Consider the following 18,506-nt stretch of genomic DNA (forward strand, 5'->3'; position numbering starts at 1 on the left):
ACAGGAACTTTTGTGTGTTAGGACAGTCCTTCTTTATATGACTCACTGTCTGCTTTTGTGGCATTTACTTGAGGAAATGCTGCACTTTGTGTGGGATATGCATGGCGGCCATCTTGCCATGGACCTCAGTATACACCGTCTTCCCCATCCTATATAAATGTCTTGGACAACAGGCCCCAGCTGTGCTGAAATAGTTCACCAGCATCACCACCCTATGTGTCCACACCTCCAATCCAATGCTCAGCTATAACCCTCGTCCCATCATTAAATCCTATTATAAATTCACCATTGAAACAGTTACCTTACACTTTCAAATTAAGGTTGTTGCTATTGCTACATTAATGTTCCGCGGGTTCATCTGTGTCCTCGAGGTCCGCCTCAGTAGACTCTGCGATTCTGGAATAAACGCCTCAATCTGGGCTAATTATACCTTCCACTCTAGCGGCCGTATTACTAAGAGCTGAATATTCTCACTTCTTCTCAGCTCCTGTGCACACACTAGTAGTGGCTTACTATTATAACAAATGTGCTGGTGCAGATAATATTGGAGACAGAATGGCAAATACGCTAATCCATGATGTGGGCAGACAGCTGTGCATACTGAGGGAGGAGCAAAGAATCGCACAATCAAAAAATAGCCAACAACAGAGTCCAAGTGTCCAGGCTGAGGTCAAGGCTGGCAACAGGCAAAAAAAGAGTCAGAGTTCAGGCTGAGGTCAGGTCGGCAACAGGCAAAAAAAAGAGTCAGAGTTCAGGCTCAGGTGAAGACCGGCAACAGGCAAAAAGAGTCAGAGCTCAGGCTGAGGTCAAGACCGGCAACAGGCAAAAAAAAGAGTCAGAGTCCAGGCTGAGGTCAGGCCGACAACAGGTAAAAAGAGTCAGAGTTCAGGCCGAGGTCAAGACCGGCAACAGGCAACAATAGTCAGTTCAGGCTGAGGTCAGGCCGACAACAGGTAAAAAGAGGCAGAGTTCAGGCTGAGGTCAAGACCGGCAACAGACAAAAAGAGTCAGAGTTCAGGCTGAGGTCAAGACCGGCAACAGGCAAAAAGAGTCAGCGTTCAAGCTGAGGTCAAGACATTCAGCAATCAAGGACAGTTAGTGTCCAGGCAGGGGTCAGGGCAAGTGGTAATCAGCCATGGCAGGCAGTCAGTGGCTCAACTGCAGTCAATCGGATGCTAAGGATCATGTGATCAACCAAAAGCAAATAAATGTGTAATGCCAGTCACCTTATTCTATAGGAGTATTAGTCATCTGAGCTGCTTTCAGTAAGCGTTTGCATACTCTGTACACTGAGATGCCCCCAATTTCCTATCCAATAAAATAACATTCATTGGGCAGCTAAAATTGCGAACGCAGTACCAAGAAATAAAACACTGCAGAACAAACGATAAATGGTGCAGTCAGCAATACGTGTGGTCGATGTTGCAATCATGATTTAATCATATTCTGCTTCCTGCATTTTCATAACAAACATCAGGCTTGATTTAAGTTATTTTTGGTCGCTGCTGGGCGTTTACCCGATATCATGACTAAAACGCTACAGGCAGGAGGCTATAGGGTGGAATAAATGTCCCAGCACCCAAGTAATTTGGGACTAGTTCCTTTGGAGTAACAAGAAGAAGAAAAAAGATTAAATTGTTTCAAGTACATTTAGAAGAATTCAGTAGTTTCCGCAGACCAAGCAGAAGTGGCTGGGACAGTTTTAAGCAGCATATAAAAAAACAGTGGCCCTCATTCCGAGTTGTTCGCTCGCTAGCTGCTTTTAGCAGCATTGCACACGCTAAGCCGCCGCCTACTGGGAGTGAATCTTAGTTTAGCAAAATTGCAAACGAAAGATTCTCAAAATTGCGAATAGAAATTTCTAAGCAGTTTCTGAGTAGCTCCACACTTACTCTGCCACTGCGATCAGTTCAGTCAGTTTCGTTCCTCGTAATGTGATTGACAGGAAGTGGGTGTTTCTGGGCGGAAACTGGCCGTTTTATGGGTGTGTATGAAAAAACGCTACCGTTTCTGGGAAAAACGCGGGAGTGGCTGGAGAAACGGAGGAGTGTCTGGGCGAACGCTGGGTGTGTTTGTGACGTCAAACCAGGAACGACAAGCACTGAACTGATCGCAGATGCCGAGTAAGTCTCGAGTTACTCAGAAACTGCACAGAGATGTCTTATCGCAATATTGCGAATCTTTCGTTCGCAATTTTAATAAGCTAAGATTCACTCCCAGTAGGCGGCGGCTTAGCGTGTGTAAAGCTGCTAAAAGCAGCTTGCGAGCGAACAACTCGGAATGACCACCAGAGTGCAGAACCTGTGGAACACCTCTCTCAGTTTGTATTCCTCACTGCATCTCGCCCAATGTCGGGAATCTTTTTTGCATTTTTTTTTTGCCGAAAATGCATCTGCTCGATGCAGATAGGAGACTGTGCGGAGTTATTTCATGTCTGACACTCAGGTGTCTATGTACTAAGGGGGTAATTCAGAGTTGATCGCAGCAGCAAATTTGTTAGCAGTTGGGCAAAACCATGGCCCTCATTCCGAGTTGTTCGCTCGCTAGCTGCTTTTAGCAGCATTGCACACGCTAATCCGCCGCCTTCTGGGAGTGTATCTTAGCTTAGCAGAATTGCGAACGAAAGATTAGCAGAATTGCGAATAGAAATTTCTTAGCAGTTTCTGAGTAGCTCAAGACTTACTCCTACATTGCGATCAGTTCAGTCAGTTTCGTTCCTGGTTTGACGTCACAAACACGCCCTGCGTTCAGCCAGACACTCCCCCGTTTCTCCAGCCACTCCCGCGTTTTTCCCTGAAACGCCTGCGTTTTTCTGCACACTCCCAGAAAACGGCCAGTTTCCGCCCAGAAACACCCACTTCCTGTCAATCACACTATGATCACCAGAACGATAAAAAAACTTTGTTAGGCCGTGAGTAAAATACCAAACTTTTGTGCTAATTTACTTGGCGCAGGCGCACTGCGAACATTGCGCATACGCAGTTTGCGACTAATCGCTCCGTAGTGAAAAAAAATAACGAGCGAACAACTCGGAATGACCCCCCATGTGCACTGCAGGGGGTCAGATGTAACATGTGCAGAGAGAGCTAGATTTGGGTGGGGTGTGTTCAAACTGAAATCTAAATTGCAGTGTAAAAATAAAGCAGCCAGTATTTACCCTGCACAGAAACAATATAACCCAAATCTAACTCTCTCTGCACATGTTACATCTGCCGCACCTGCAGTGCACATGGGTGGTCATTCCGAGTTGATCGCTCGCTAGCAGTTTTTAGCAGCTGTGCAAACGCTATGCCGCCTCCCACTGGGAGTGTATTTTAGCTTAGCAGAAGTGCGAACGAAGGGATTGCAGAGCGGCTACAAAGTTTTTTTGTGCAGTTTTAGAGTAGCTCAAAACCTACTCAGCGCTTGCGATCACTTCAGACTGTTCAGTTCCTGTTTTGACGTCACAAACACGCCCTGCGTTCGCCCAGCCACGCCTGCGTTTTTTCGAACACTCCCTGAAAACGGTCAGTTGACACCCAGAAATGCCCTCTTCATGTCAATCACTCTGCGGCCAGCAGTGCGAATGAAAAACTTTGCTAGACCTTGTGTGAAACTACATCGTTCGTTGTAATACTACGTCGCACGTGCGCATTGCGCTGCATTCGCATGCGCAGAAGTGCCATTTTTTTGCCTCATCGCTGCACAGCGAACGAATGCAGCTAGCGATCAACTCTATGGTTTGGCCCAACTGCTAACAAATTTGCTGCTGTGATCAACTCTGAATTACCCCCTAAGCCGTGGAGAGAGATAAAGTACCAACCAACCAGTTCCTAACTGTCGTTTTTTAAACACAGCCTGAAATGTTGCAGTTAGAAGCTGATTGGCTGTTACTTTATCTCCGCCCACTTATCTCTATCCAAGGCTGAGTAAATAGACATCTAGGTCACACACAATATACAAGTGTCATCTATTAAATTAATCAGCACGTGCGTCCTAGTTGGGACCTGGCGACTTTGTGGCAGCAGGCATCTCACGCTGCGTGGCTTATTGAGGAAAGATGTATGAGGACACATCTGTGTCTCAGTTGCCACTTTTTGGGGGTCTAGGATGATTTCCCAGCTTTTTATGCACTGCTGCCAGGCCGCCATTTCTGATTGAATGTCCAACTGTATCTCAGGTGCGTGCATTGCAGCGATGGATGCACGTCTTAGGCTGCAAGTACACTTTCACAAACCCACATCTAACTGAACTGACCCCGTAGAGCTCAATCTCCCATGAGGGGGAAACACTTTCCTGCACTGATGAGCTCTGGCCCCAGTAAGGACAAAACACTCTGTCTACAGTCTGTCTCAGCATGGTCTTTAGACAGTAGTAGATCTTGTTATGGGCACACAGGATTTTTGCCTGGGGCGCCGCCTTCTGGAAGGCGCCGCCGCCGTAGCAAAATCCGCTACTGGTGGTGCCCCCCGGTGCTGTGCTGTCACAGCTGTGCGGTACGTGATGCACCGCATGGCATTGTGGAAGCGACACATAGACACTAGGGGTCATAATTGACCTCTAGTGTCTATGCGGTGCTATGGGAGAGACGTCATGACGTCTCTCCCATAGATCAGATGAGCAGCGCCGTCGGCCGGAGATGGAGGTAAGCAGCGGTCGGGAATCAGGAGCGGGGATGGTGAGTATTCATTATTTTTTTTTGTAAGCGGCACAAACGGGGGCACAACTCTACAGGGGGCATACCTGACCACGCCCCTTTATGAAGCCATGCCCCTATTTTCGCCCGGGGCGCCACAAGGGATAGAACCGGCCCTGTCGTTAGAGCCTAATTCAGCATGGATTGTAGTTTTGCGAAAAATCGCACAGCTACAACCCTTTACCCTAACTTGCGCGGGGAGCGCCAAGCACAGGGCAGATCTGCCCCGCATGCTGAGTCCTGCCCCTCTTCCCCCGTTAACATGCGAGCGCATGATTAGGGTTCCCACTGCCTACGCAGCCTAGCTGCGAAAGCAGTTGGTGGGCAGCCATCTTTTGGGTCACAGCGGCTGTGTGTGACGTCATGCAGCCGCCGCGGCCCGCCCAGCAAAAAATGCGGACACTAGTGCGTCGTCCAGACCGCACCCCCCCCAACGTCGCAATGCTGCCCCCCTAAACGCCAAGATGACGCCCCCTCCCACCCCGCGAACGCTTCTGCCTGTCAATTAGGCAGATGCGTTTGCATATGTGAGATGCCGTTGCATCTGACTGTGTGCGCACGTGCAGTGCAGCTTCTGCGCGGGCGCACACTGCAAAAGGACTTCAGCATGCGAATGCATTGTAGATGCGTTCCGTGCTGAATCGGGCCCTTAGTTCCCATTCCGACACCCTGAAAATAGCAGTTAGAAATTAATGGGCAATTCTAAAGAGTAATACAAAATTTGCCCATTTATTGCAATATTTTCCTATTTGCTCAGAAAAGAGATAAAACTAGTAGAAATAGAGTTTACTGATCAGACATGAGATTGGTGTCTCCTGAACGAGATGTTTTGGGAACAGGAAATATTGGAGCAGTCCCAGGTCTCTTGCAGTTGTTGAGGTGACACTCTAGCAAGGCACTTTGCATAATAATTAGCTCATACAGTACTTTCCCTGTGATTCGCAATGTGTCATTTACATTGTAATATGGCCCTGTGGTTTCTGTATGTTGGAAGACCATCACCAGAGCATTGAAGGTGAGGATCTAGCAGCAGAGCTTCCTCATTTAGAGCTGGTTACAGGCACACTTTCCTGGAGACTCCCAAATTTCAGGGACTTCTGACACACTCACAGGAGAGTAGACCAACCTCCCGGATCTCGCAGACTTCCACAGTGACGTGGGAAGGGTGCGGGGGCTCGATGATGCAATTTGTGTAATTGTGACCCCTGCTGCCTTGTGCAATGACACAATCTGTAGCATTGCACCATCTTCAGTTCTCAAATGGACGTCTAACCCTTGATCGGCCAGCCAGAGGAAACACTGACACAGAGAGCAAGTATTGCTAAAAGGAGCAACCTCCCACCTAACTTACAGAGATGGACGCTACATCTACAAAGTTGCAGCAGCTGTGCAATAATATGCAAGTGCTGCAGGAGGCGTCCTACCCGCTTCTCCGATCCACTGCTGCGTCGCATCGGATCATCTGAGTTACCCTCAGGTCACTCAAGATGGCCGGTGTTTTCATGCACCCTCGGTACACCCAAAAAACGGGGCCGACAAGGTCCCATTATTTGAAACGCTGGCCGCCCCCACCCCTTCTTTACCCCCGCACAGCCGCAGCAATTCATTCATCCTGCAACATAGGGTGCATCGCAACTGCCGTCACAGACAGAGATCTGCACATGCGCTGATTGGCTAACACAGAGATGTACGTAAGCCATCGGGTTAGTGGACATCTCTGAATTAGGCCCCTGGACTCCAAGCTTTTCTTCAGCTGCTCACCCTCCACATCATGCCTCCCAGACGAACCGGAATTGGCACCAATTGCTAGAAACAATCCCAAGGTCCTTCAGAAAATGATTGAGTCCTTAGAACCTGGAAAAGGGAAAAACTTTTCGTAAATACACGATGCCGGGGTCGAAACGCTGGAGTTATACGAGAATGTTGCAGTTCTCAGAGCTACCATTGCACGGTCACCTGTCATCCATAGCCGGAAGTACGGCAGATCCTCACAAGTCCCCCTTGTAGGAGCAGATTCCTGATGTTACCCTCTGGGTTGGCAGGGAGAAGCCTGAAATATTGATGAGCAGAGCTGGTGTGTGAATATCAGGCAACTTAATCCGAGGCTGGTCCTCAGGACCATAGTCCTTCTAATGCATCAGGAATCATATTCCTACTGGCTTCTTCCTCTGCTGTGGGAGGAATTACCACCACTTGTCCTGGAAATATTCTTCACCATAGCTTTCCATTTTAAAATATAGCATGGATACTAAAGGAATTTGGCAGCCATAGTCCGTACATTACCCGAGTTATACTCCCTCTAGCTGGGTACCGATCAATGTACTTAGGCTCCAGTTTGAAGATTTAGGTGATGTTGCACATGGATGGCCACACTGAGAACATCAAATCAACCCATCTGTGGTCCGCTTTTTTGCTTAGCTGCCATCATCTTCAGCCATTTCTTCCGTCTCGGCCACAGGCCCTGGATATCCTACATGTGCTCATTCACAGAAGGAACATTATAGCAGGACGCAGCGAGAGAAGATGACCACCAGGTGGCTAAAATATAAAGGGATGCCCCTGTGGAGCTGAGTGACTTTCTTATGGAAGATTGGTACGTGACAATGGTAGTCTCAGTGGCACTGGTCACATTGGATCTGATGTTGAGTTGGGAGTAAGTTGGGCATATGTTGCTCTAGTAAAGTTCCTACAGAAAATGCTGGGTAGTATCCATCTCAGGATCTCACCACGTGTACCCTTTCGCCTGATCTTCTAGTGGTCATCAGTATTATCATGTAAGCACCGACTGTATACCGAAAGCAAAATATACGCCTCCAGTCAGGAGCAGTTATGCTTGCATACAACTCTGTATATACAAACCCTCTTCCCTCATCAGATCTCAGTCACATTTATGATTCTCATGAGATACAAGATTTCTTGTGATCCCATACGTAGGACATCTAATCGACTGAAGACTGGTAAGGAGAAACGTGTCATTTGTAGCATACTGTATAAGACTCATGGTTGAGACCTCTATCCTGAGATGAGAAGTTGCCGTTTTTGAGATTTCTGAACATGTGGAGAAATGAAGATATCAAGAGTGATCTTGAAACCCAAGGACCGGCTATACTGCCCTAGCTCGCAACAGAGATTAGGGCGAAAAGGCAAAGGCTGGGTAAAGAGGGTCACCTGCCAAGTGAGATATTGTATCACCATGGTATAACAGTCAATCCTGATAGATGTGAATTTTGTTGGACTCTCTGAACAGAGCAAGCAGTGAGGGATATAAGAGGCAGCCTTACTGTGTACCATTCATGCCAAAGTCTTGTCCAAACTTGATCTGTGACTGTGAGGGCTTAGAGCCTGATATCTGGGAGGGGAATGGATGGATGATGACCATCAACACAAAGGTCATGCCATGTGGCATGTGAAAAAGACCAGCATACTGTAATGCTAGAAAGTGTTCTTATTTTATTCAGACTCATAACAGTTGATCCCGAGAACCAAATAAATCAAACAATACACAACAAATATGTACCTACTACTAATATATACTAATGGCCAAAATGATTCAACCTTACATGTCTTTGTTTAAAAAATTATACAGGACATCCATAACCATCGTCTCCACCTGGCAATCATCGCATCTCATGATGCCCTCTTTGGCGGGTTCCTTCTGCAGACAAGCATGGGCAGGATCTCCAGACAATGTGGAATAGGCTTCAGGAGGCTGAATATGGTGTTTGTTAACCACACAAAGGAAACAGGGCGAGCATGTACAGGTTGAGTATCCCTTATCCAAAATTCTAAATCACACATTTTTGGATCCCCTGAGATAATGACACATATAGTATTTACAGTGGGCGATAAAGTATGATTTGCCACAGCCAACAGTGATCTGAAGAAGCGTTCATTCAAAATGCGGCTAAAATATATTGGTCTGTACACACTCCATGGGAAGAACTGAGGCTCTAATTTTGTATTTCATTGATGTATCTCTAATATTATATGGCCAGTTATACATTTGCCATTTTTAAGCTCCAGCATGCACCATTCTATAACCTGCGGGCCGGGTGAATTAAAACCATAATTGCGCCAACTTTGCGATCACGGAACTAAATGTATATACATATTCCCCAGTGTGCGTAGTTGTACGTACTCGCCCCTCTCTACGCTGTGTTTCATAGTCACCATCATCAATGTGTACCAGCCAAATGTTGCTCCTGGAAACAGGCTTCTTTATGTCACTGTCCACTCTGCATATCCTGCCGTTGCGTTGACGTGCCCTCTCTAAATTTATGTAAGAACACCCCCATTACAGCCAAGTTCCACCTTCTCCGCCACAAGTGCAGATGTGACTAAAAAAGTGTGCTACTCGGCCTTAATTGTACTTGCGTACACTTAGTCCTGGAGCTCGCGCGCTTTAGGAAAACTTACACCGCTCACACCTCGAGGTTTGCAGTCACAAATGGCTGCCCAAGACAGATGATTATATCAGAACAGAGCCTGTAACACGAATGGTGTCAGCTAATCACACGCATAAAGACTAACGCCACACCTTTGGCACACAATTATTGTTTTGGTGGGAGTATATTTTCTCTAGCAATTAATTAGCCTGTTTGTCTTTCTGAAAGTGTCTTGTGTTCTGCTGAACCGGAGGAACAGGAAAAGTGGGAATGATGTTTCTGGGGACAGACAGAGGAGGAAATCTGTGAGATGAGATCTATGTAATAAAAGCGAAGGTGAATAGGTCTTTATAAGAGGTCTTCCTTAAGTGATTGCATTCTTTTTATCGGTTATCTCATTTGCTAATGGTGATGTCTGCAAAGAGGAGGAAGGTGAAAGCTATTTTTACTATGTTTTCCAATGTCCACTGTCCCAGTCTATGAGGGTCATTCCAAGTTGATCGCTCACTGCCGTTTTTGTATCGGACATCAATTCCGGCCCCGGACAGGCTGAAGTGATCGCAGTGGCCGAGTAAGTCCAGAGCTACTCAGAAACTGCAAAAAATGTTTCATCCCGCTCGGCTGCACAGGCGTTCGCACACTTGCAAAGCGAAAACACACTCCCCCGTGGGCGGCGACTATGCGTTACTTTGCACAGCTGCTAAAAGTAGCTAGCGAGCGATCAACTCGGAATGACCCCCAATGTTGTAAGTCAACAAAAAGAAAAGTTTACGTTAGGCCACACCGCCTACACAGCACATTAAAGCGCACCTTGGTATTGCAGAACACACATATATGAAGTTCAAAAACCACAGCAGGACGTGCAATGTTTTGAAGTGTGTGTGTGTGTCCTTACCTTGCTGAGAACTATTGCCTTACTGCTGTTGGACAATTTAGTCTCTGAGTGGCTCCCTGCTGGGTCTTTCCAAACACTCACACTACCCATAGGTACTACAATTCTGACTGATATTCGGGGCTGTTGCAGAGTTGAATGTAAGCCGGCTGTATCTGCTTGTAAAGGACTAAGGGTCTAATTCATACCTGATAGCTACCCTGTGAATTTGCAGAGGTTTGCGATCGGATAGTCGTGAAAATCCGCCCCGTGCAAGTCTGCGTACACAGATGGTCATTCCGAGTTGTTCGCTCGTTGACGGTTTTCGCTATGCTGCGATTTGTTGCTAAATGCGCATGCGCTAAGTTATTTAACACAAAACTTAGCAGATTTGCTGGTGTTCGAACGACGATTTTCAGTCGCTCTGCTGATCGGTGAATGATTGACAGGAAAGGGGCGTTTCTGGGTGGTAACTGATCGTTTTCCGGGAATGTGCTAAAAAAACACAGGCGTGGGAGTGTCTGGAGAAACGGGGGAGTGGCTGGCCAAACGCAGGGCGTGTTTGTGACGTCAAACCAGGAACTAAACGGACTGAGGTGATCGCAATCTAGGAGTTGGTCTGAAGCTACTCAGAAACTGCAAAGAATTATTTAGTAGCAGTTCTGCTAATCTTTCGTTCGCTATTCTGCTAAGCTAAGATACACTCCCAGAGGGCGGCGGCCTAGCGTGTGCAATGCTGCTAAAAGCAGCTAGCGAGCGAACAACTCGGAATGAGGGCCACCGTACGAAAAGCTGTGCAAACGCCGGTCAGCTGCAAATCCGTTCGCAACTCACTCACCATCTAATGTTTTTTCCAGACTGTGCAGTGTGTGCGCGTAGCCCAGGACTTACTCCTACAGTGCGATCAGGGCCGGTTCCAGAGCTTTATGCGGCCCGGGCGGGAAATAGGGGGCGTGGCTTCATGCAGGGGGCGTGGTCAGTTATGCCCCCTGTTCAGTAGAGTAGCGCCGCAAAAGGTCCTCTCCACGAAGGGAAACTAGACGCGTAGCGTCTAGTTCCCTTCGTGGAGAGGACCTTTACTGTGCGGTGCGCGATGACGTCATCGCGCATCGCACAGTAAAGGTCCTCTCCATGAAGGGAAACTAGATGCTACGCGTCTAGTTCCCTTCGCAGCGGGCAGCTGGGGGCAGTAGCGGATCTTGCCATGATGCGGCGCCCTCCGGATGGCGCCGGCGCCCTCCGGAAGGCGGCGCCTCGGGCAAAAGTCCTACTTGCCCGTGGCAAGATCCGCTACTGAGTGCGATACACACAGGCTGATCGGGCCAGAGCTAATGTCACATACCCTCCCTGAAAACACTTGGGAATGCCTGCGTTTTTCCTGACACTCCCAGAAAACGGCCAGTTACCACCCACAAACGTCCTCTTCCTTTCAATCAGCCTGCGTATGCCCAGCTCTCAAAAATATTGCTGGATTCTTTTGCAGTTTGGCCTCGCACATGGGGGGTCATTCCGCGCTGATCGCTCGCTAGCTACTTTTACCAGCCGTGCAAACGCACTGTCGCCGCCCACCGGGGAGTGTATTTTCACTTTGCAGAAGTGCAAACGCTTGTGCAGCAGAGCGGCTGCAAAATAATTTTGTGCAAAACAGGACCAGCCCTGTAGTTACTCTTAGTGCGTGTTGATTCTAACGACGGAGGGACGGCTTTTAACGTCACACCCACCCAGCGTTCGCCCAGCCACGCCTGCGTTTTCCCCAACACGCCTGCGTTTTTCTAAGCACTCCCTGAAAACGGTCGCTTGACACCCAGAAATGCCCACTTCATGTCAATATTCCATCGTTCTGCCGTGCGACTGAAAGCTTCGCTAGAACCAGTGCAAAGCCACAAAGGACTTTGTAACCGAACGTTGCGCGTGCGCATTGCGGTGCATGCGCAGATTAGCCATTTTTCCACTGATCACTGCGCTGCGAACAACGGCAGCTAGCGATCAACTCGGAATGACACCGATGGGCACTACGATCTGTATGCATGCGCAGTCGATCAATAATCGCCCGCCTTGCGATTTCGCACAACTGTGATCAGGTATGAAATAGGCCTTAAATGCGTAGATTAGCCTGTATGCAGAAATGCACGCAACTCTGCGGCCAGACTGCCCATTTCCGTATGCTTGGTTTCGTAGCTGTTATGTCATAAGTGTGCTCTGGCACCAGCCCTACCCATCATGCAATAGATAAGTGTTATGAAACTCCTGCACAATTACAAAAGACCCCCAGAGCCACTAGGGAGAGTCTTCTGCCTATAACAACCGCCCGTTGTTCCCTTAGTGTTTTATACACACAACGGTAATTAGGATGCCACCAGGTCTTAAACCTCCAAGCAGTTGGGGCTTATATAACCAGCAGATCACAGGATATAGCTGGAGAAGTAATGCAGAGGGATAGAACGAACATACTTGAAGTAATAACAGCATTCTCCAAAGACAATGAAAAAAAGTGGTAACTAGAATACTTCCAGGGAGTAATACTGTATGCAGGTAATATATACGTTGATGATGTGAGTGACAGCATAAGCTACACAGTGCAATCTCAGAAGATATTCACAGCAAGGGAGGTATGTTTGGAGAGCACAGCAACTACACTAATGAAGTAGCAATGGTCGTATATGATAGTTCATGCAAGCCACAGTTAGTATTCCCAGCAAGGGAGGCGAACACGGTTCCAAACAGCAACTTCTAATGAAGCAGCAGTAATAAGGTATATTGGTTCATGTAAGGAACTGGTAGTAATATACAGGGTGTTTAAAAATACAAAACATAACTGAAACTTTGTTTCGTCCTCACGCATTGCTCGTGGTGCTGCTGGGTCTGCTGGAACGTCCTTTAATGTGATTAGCCACGGACCCAGTTTGCCGGAACATTTCCACCCAAGACAGGATAGTTTTGTACAAAGATACAGGCACTTAGCTGAAATAGGGCTGGAAGCATGGTCAGGGCTGGAAGCAACAAGACTCCATAAAATCAGAAGTCAGGAAGGGAGCAAATGACAAGGTTCCAGAAAGAAACTATCACCGGCAATGAAGCACAGGACTGACTGCCTTATAACAGAAGCATGGGCCAATCACACTGCTGCAGAGGGACCAGCCAATGATTACTCAGAGCAGAAACAGCTGAGCCGCTGCACGTATGAGCATGGGACCATCGATCAGCGCTGCAGGTCTGACGCAGCATTACGGTCGCCTGGCAAAGTCGAGGATCTGCACTGACGGGGAGCCGTGTCTGCGACTTATAACAATAGATCTGAAAACAGGCGTATATTTGTGCCTTCTAGCTAACCCTGCATGGTCCGCAATTCCAGTGACACGCTCTCTGTGAGAATTCCCCTTTCCAGCAAAGCTGCTCCCCTTCAGACACAAGTGGAAGTGCAACTGAACTGCTCACACTCTGCTAGTATCATAGTGGGGTAATTCAGACCAGATCACTGAGCTGCTAATTTTGCTGTCCTGCGTTCAGATAGTGGCCGCCCAAGGGGAGGGTATATTCACCCGTGTAAGTGTGCGATCGCATGTGTACGCCGAGCTGATAAATATCCCTGTCAGCGGACAGCTGCAAATCCGTTTGCACCTCGCTCACCATTGAATTATTTTTCTACTGTGTGCAGTCTGTGCTCCTACTGTTTAAAATGATATGCAGCATGTCTATATTCTGTGTGTAATAGCAACTGTATCTGCATACTAAATGTAATGCTACAGTGTATTCCAGCCATACACTGTAACATAACTACAGTACAGTCGCAATTACACACTGAATATAGCCATGCCGCATATCAATGCTTGTGCGTCCTGGAGTACTGGGGATTATTTAGGGTGTGTGCTGCCCAAATCATGGGACTTTTGGATGACTTTCTCTGATACTGTGGTTCTCCTATACCAGGGGTAGGCAACCTGTGGCTCTCCAGCTGCTGTGGTACTACACATCCCAGCAAGCCCTGCCACTGTTTTAGAACATCCTAACAGAAAACCTGTGGTAGGGCATGCTAGGATGTGTAGTTCCACAGTTGCTGGAGAGCCACAGGCTCCTACCCGTGTCCTATACTAAAAGACACATTTCAGTTGGTCCGTAAATAATCGGACGTGTTCTAGTCGAAATACCGCGACACCTCGGATCCGAGATGCTGAAAACGGGAAATATATGCACGCCGTTACATTGCCCGAGTTCCGGTAAATAGACGCACATTTGTAATGTCCGACGCTGTGCGAGACGGTTCTGGGCGGCATTATCGGCTCCCATTACATCCCGGCCGGTGTCTGCCTAAATGACAAACAGACAACTGTTGTGCCCGGCACTCAGAACCTGAGAGACGTCCTGCGCTGACCTGCAATTGGAGCATGAAAATACGCACCTCCAGTATGTATGTGAGACCAATGGCCGCGAGCCTAGCAGTCACTGATCATGTGACAAATCTCTGGCGTTTTCCCAGGTCCAGAACAGTGAAAATCTTCTGAGATGTTCTAGATATAAGGAATAGTCTGGAATAATACCCTTTTCCCCTCAGGTATGGGTTGTTGGGTCGACAGTCAGGTCGACCACTGAAGGTCGACACAGGCATTGTTGACATGCACTAGGTCGACAGGTGAAAAGGTCGACGTGAGTTTTTGGACTGTTTTTGGTGTCGTTTGTTTTCTTCGTAAAGTGACAGGGAACCCCAAATAGGGCACCATTGACCATGTCGACCAAATGCGTGTCCACTAGGGAAGCCAATCCCGGGCCATTTTTTCAATCCCGGGTATCAGGATTCCCGGAATTGTTTTTTTAACTATGTGGCCGCCCCCTCGCCCCACACACATAACTCACCATATACTGGGGGTGGGGAACATCCTCCGCTCTCTCCTGGCGGCCCTCATTGGTGTGTGACGGCGCAAGGTGACCTTTCACACTGCGGAGCCAGAAGAAGGTAGCCGGGCAGCGTCTGAGCTCAGCGCTGATCCCTCAATACCCGGTATTGGAGCTTCCAATCCCGGAATTGAATCCCGGCCGTTTTTGGCCCTATATCCTGGGATCCCGCCGATCCCGGGATTGGCCACCATAGTGTCGACCTTCAGCGGTCGACCTAGTGACTGTCGATCTAAGCTGTGTCGACCTAACGACCGTATCCCTTCCCCTTGGATCTGCTAAACGCATCAGGGGCTCTTCTATGATCTGATATGGTTCCATTTGACATGCAGTGGTCACAAGTGTAATGTGCTCCGACTCCTTATTTTGACAAGAGGAATCTGCTGTGGGGCCAGGGACGGATCTAGACTTTTCTTTAGGGGGGTCGGTTTACTGTTTAATCTGGACTCCTCCCTCTACAGTCCCAACTCCTCCCATCTGCAATCCTAACTTCTCCTCTCTCAATTCTGACTGAACTTTTTGAGTGAGACTGAGATAGAGCTTTGTGATTGTTCTGTGTACATGTGACTGTGTTATGGGGTAATTGTATTTATTAGCCCTAGTACCCACACACCAGCAAGTGAGGGGCAAATGCTCTGTAACCCTTGCTCTCCTGGCTCCTCTGTGCTGCTGTGGTATAAGCTGCAGCACATCGTTCTGCCTCAGGCTCTCCTCGGAGAACTCTCTTCTGCTCAAAAGTGGGCGTGGCTATGACTGTGTTAGGGGGGAGCGGTCGCCCCCTTCGCCCCCCCCTAAATCCGGCCCTGTGTGGGGCACCGACGTTTGTGCTATGGACATACAACGCGTGTGCCCCTGCCCTGTGATACACACCATACGCTCGCACGAGTGTGACTTCTAAATTGTTACTTACAAGCAACAGTCTTGTGTACGTAATAGTGTAGTGCCGTCAGTACACAAAATAACACACTGCATTCATTTATTCATATCAAACTTCAGATTTATTTTCTTCTCCTTAGTCCCCCCCTCATGTAAACAATGCATTTCAAGCTTTTGATTTAAACAATCTTATGCAATAAAAGGTTTCTTTAAGCATCGTATAAACTCTCCTAGTAAACATGAAAAGCTACTATTAAGACCAGACGTTTAAATGGTTTTCTAGTCAAGTTTGTATCCATGTTCCCTTCCATGCAAACGCATTACAATAAAAAGACTTTACATGAGTGTGTCGCACTTTTTAAAAATACACATTTACAATACCTCACAGAAATGAACATGTAAAGCGCGGCCTCGCTGCTGCATAAAAGCGTACAGCGTCAGCACAGTACGGTATCGGAGGTAAGGGTACATGTAATATTCACTAGTAACATTCCCGTCATTAGTCATGTGACTGCAACAATATATTCAATGTTTCATGACATATCAAAGTGCCTCTTAGGAAGAAATATTGGTATTGTAACACGGGAAAGGCACTTGGCTATATAGGTTAAGGTACGCCCCAGTTAAATACATTTGAATTTTCGACTTAGAAGTGGTTCAGAAGTGATGCAGGTTACACATAGCGATGCGTTATTATTGAAGCAGTAGTTTATGCGCCAAACAGTAAAGCGCTTAAAGGGTGACGTCACAATCCCCGCCTAGTTACTTGCTTGGTTATCAATTGCCAGAAATCCCATAATTATGAATCTGGGAGACATTAAAGCACTAATGGCCAGGTCATCTTCTTCTTTATACCTGACAACGCGTTTCACAATCTCTGCAGCTCAGGTCACATTCTAGCACCAAAACACGCAGCAGTAAAGCTTCACCCCAATGTCAGAACTTCAGGCCCTGACCATACAGCTGACCACCATAAGAGATGAAACCCTAAAAGCTCCAAGGGCCACTAAATAGTCAACACCAACATTTACAGGGATTATCTTGAGTCCATAGTTGTGATGTACAATCGATGCGAAAGTTCCTTTTTCCATAAATCTATTATAAGGTTTAATGGCATAAAGCAAGGAGTTAATGGTATCTAGGACAGGCTGGGCAAACACCTGAAACGCGCCCAATATAAAACACATCTAAGCCAGCAACATGTCCAGCTCATCTTCTGGTTCTCACCACCTGCAACGTGTCCTGCACATATGCTGCAGTCTGAAGCCCCCTCATCAAAACCAGCAACATGTCCAGCATATCTTCTACCACCCCCACCTGCAAGAGGTCCAGCTCTTCTTCTGTCTCCAACCCTGCAATATGTCTGGAGTATATGATACAACCTGAAGCCCCCCCCAATAAACCTGTAACATGTCCAACATATTGTCTACCACTCCCACCTGCTACTTGTCCAGCATATCTTCTACCACCCCCACCTGCAACATGTCCAGCATAACTTCTACCACTCCCACCTGCAACATGTCCAGCATATCTTCTACCACCCCCACCTGCAACATGTCCAGCTTCTCTTCTACCACCCCCACCTGCAACATGTCCAACATATCTTCTACCACCTCCACTTGCAACATGTCTATTCTGTATCCTCCAACCTGCAACATGTCCAGCATATCTTCTACCACCACCACCACCACCACCTGCAACATGTCCAGCTTTTATCCTCAAGCCTGCAAATTCCCACAAATCTACATCTGCAACATGTCCAACGTCTGGTTAGACCCACCTACCCCCCACCACCTACCCCCTTTTTCCATATAACCAATTCAGGCCCAAAGATGGCTGCAAGGATCCTTTGTAAAGGTCACGTAATGCATGCCCTGAGTAGCACCAGGTGGAAACAGACACTTTAGAATGAGGGAATTTGCAATGACAGCCATGGCAGTGTTACTGAGCTACTAAGTGTAAAAGTTATTTAGGAAGTGTAGAAAACATTATTGCAGGTTATATACACACAGCAGGTAAAACGAACACAAAACAAAGGTTTGCAAAATACATTCTGCAGCAATAAGACATCCGCAATGCCCAACTATTGTTACAAATCTGATCCGAAATGAAATTTGGGATTGGCCTCCGACAGAACAGAGGACAAGCAAATACATTACATGCCAAAAGTCACAATGACACCAATAGACATTCACATTTATATCTCCCACTGCGTGAAGGCAACTGCACGTACCAAGTCTTTTACCATCATTATTAGAATACTGCTCATGGTAAAAACAATGAGTACACAAAGTATAATTATTATTTTATGATAGACTTATTGCAACACAGGTTTACAGTACATTATAATCATTGAACATTACATCAGAACAGAATATAAGACCTTCGAGCATTGAGTTACAATGTAGAGCGTATTACGAGTAGTAGATTATACTGTAGGTATAGAATACCCCCCTGTTATAAGGACACAGGGAGGCGATTGTGCCTGGGCAAGTGACCAGGGCTTCCGTTCCTGAGTTCTCCTCTAGGACGTCTCCGAAGACCCTTTAAGAGACCTGCCCAGGTCAGACACGGGAAGAAGGCAAGTGTCGGTGTCGCAGATTCTGATGGTCCTCCAAGCCGTGGCCTAGACAAGTCTCCACTGCATGATACTCATGTCCTTCCCACCAGTAGAGACCAGGTGGCTGTCTTCATGTAAAAAGCCCACATTGGTGACGTGGCTACTGTGGCCTCCATAAGCGTGGCTGGATGCCTACAAACAGATGGACAACAACTAAGCATAATTCGCAAATTCAGCGTTGCCATAAAGTTG

At 47.4% G+C, this 18,506-nt stretch overlaps 1 protein-coding gene across 5 annotated transcripts in view; it reads right to left on the minus strand.

The window, feature by feature from the left end:
* Positions 1 to 15,793: 15,793 nt before the first annotated feature.
* EML1 (EMAP like 1) overlaps positions 15,794 to 18,506 on the minus strand; it is a 151,136-nt gene continuing 148,423 nt past the window's right edge. For all 5 annotated transcript variants that reach the window (XM_063948362.1, XM_063948361.1, XM_063948364.1 and 2 more), the window contains one exon: positions 15,794 to 18,446. In XM_063948362.1, coding sequence (XP_063804432.1) covers positions 18,321 to 18,446 — 126 coding nt within the window. In that variant the 3' untranslated portion in view covers positions 15,794 to 18,320. The remainder of the gene's footprint in view (positions 18,447 to 18,506) is intronic.

This window comes from Pseudophryne corroboree, chromosome 12 (genome assembly GCF_028390025.1).
Source record: "Pseudophryne corroboree isolate aPseCor3 chromosome 12, aPseCor3.hap2, whole genome shotgun sequence".
Lineage (NCBI taxonomy): Eukaryota > Metazoa > Chordata > Amphibia > Anura > Myobatrachidae > Pseudophryne > Pseudophryne corroboree.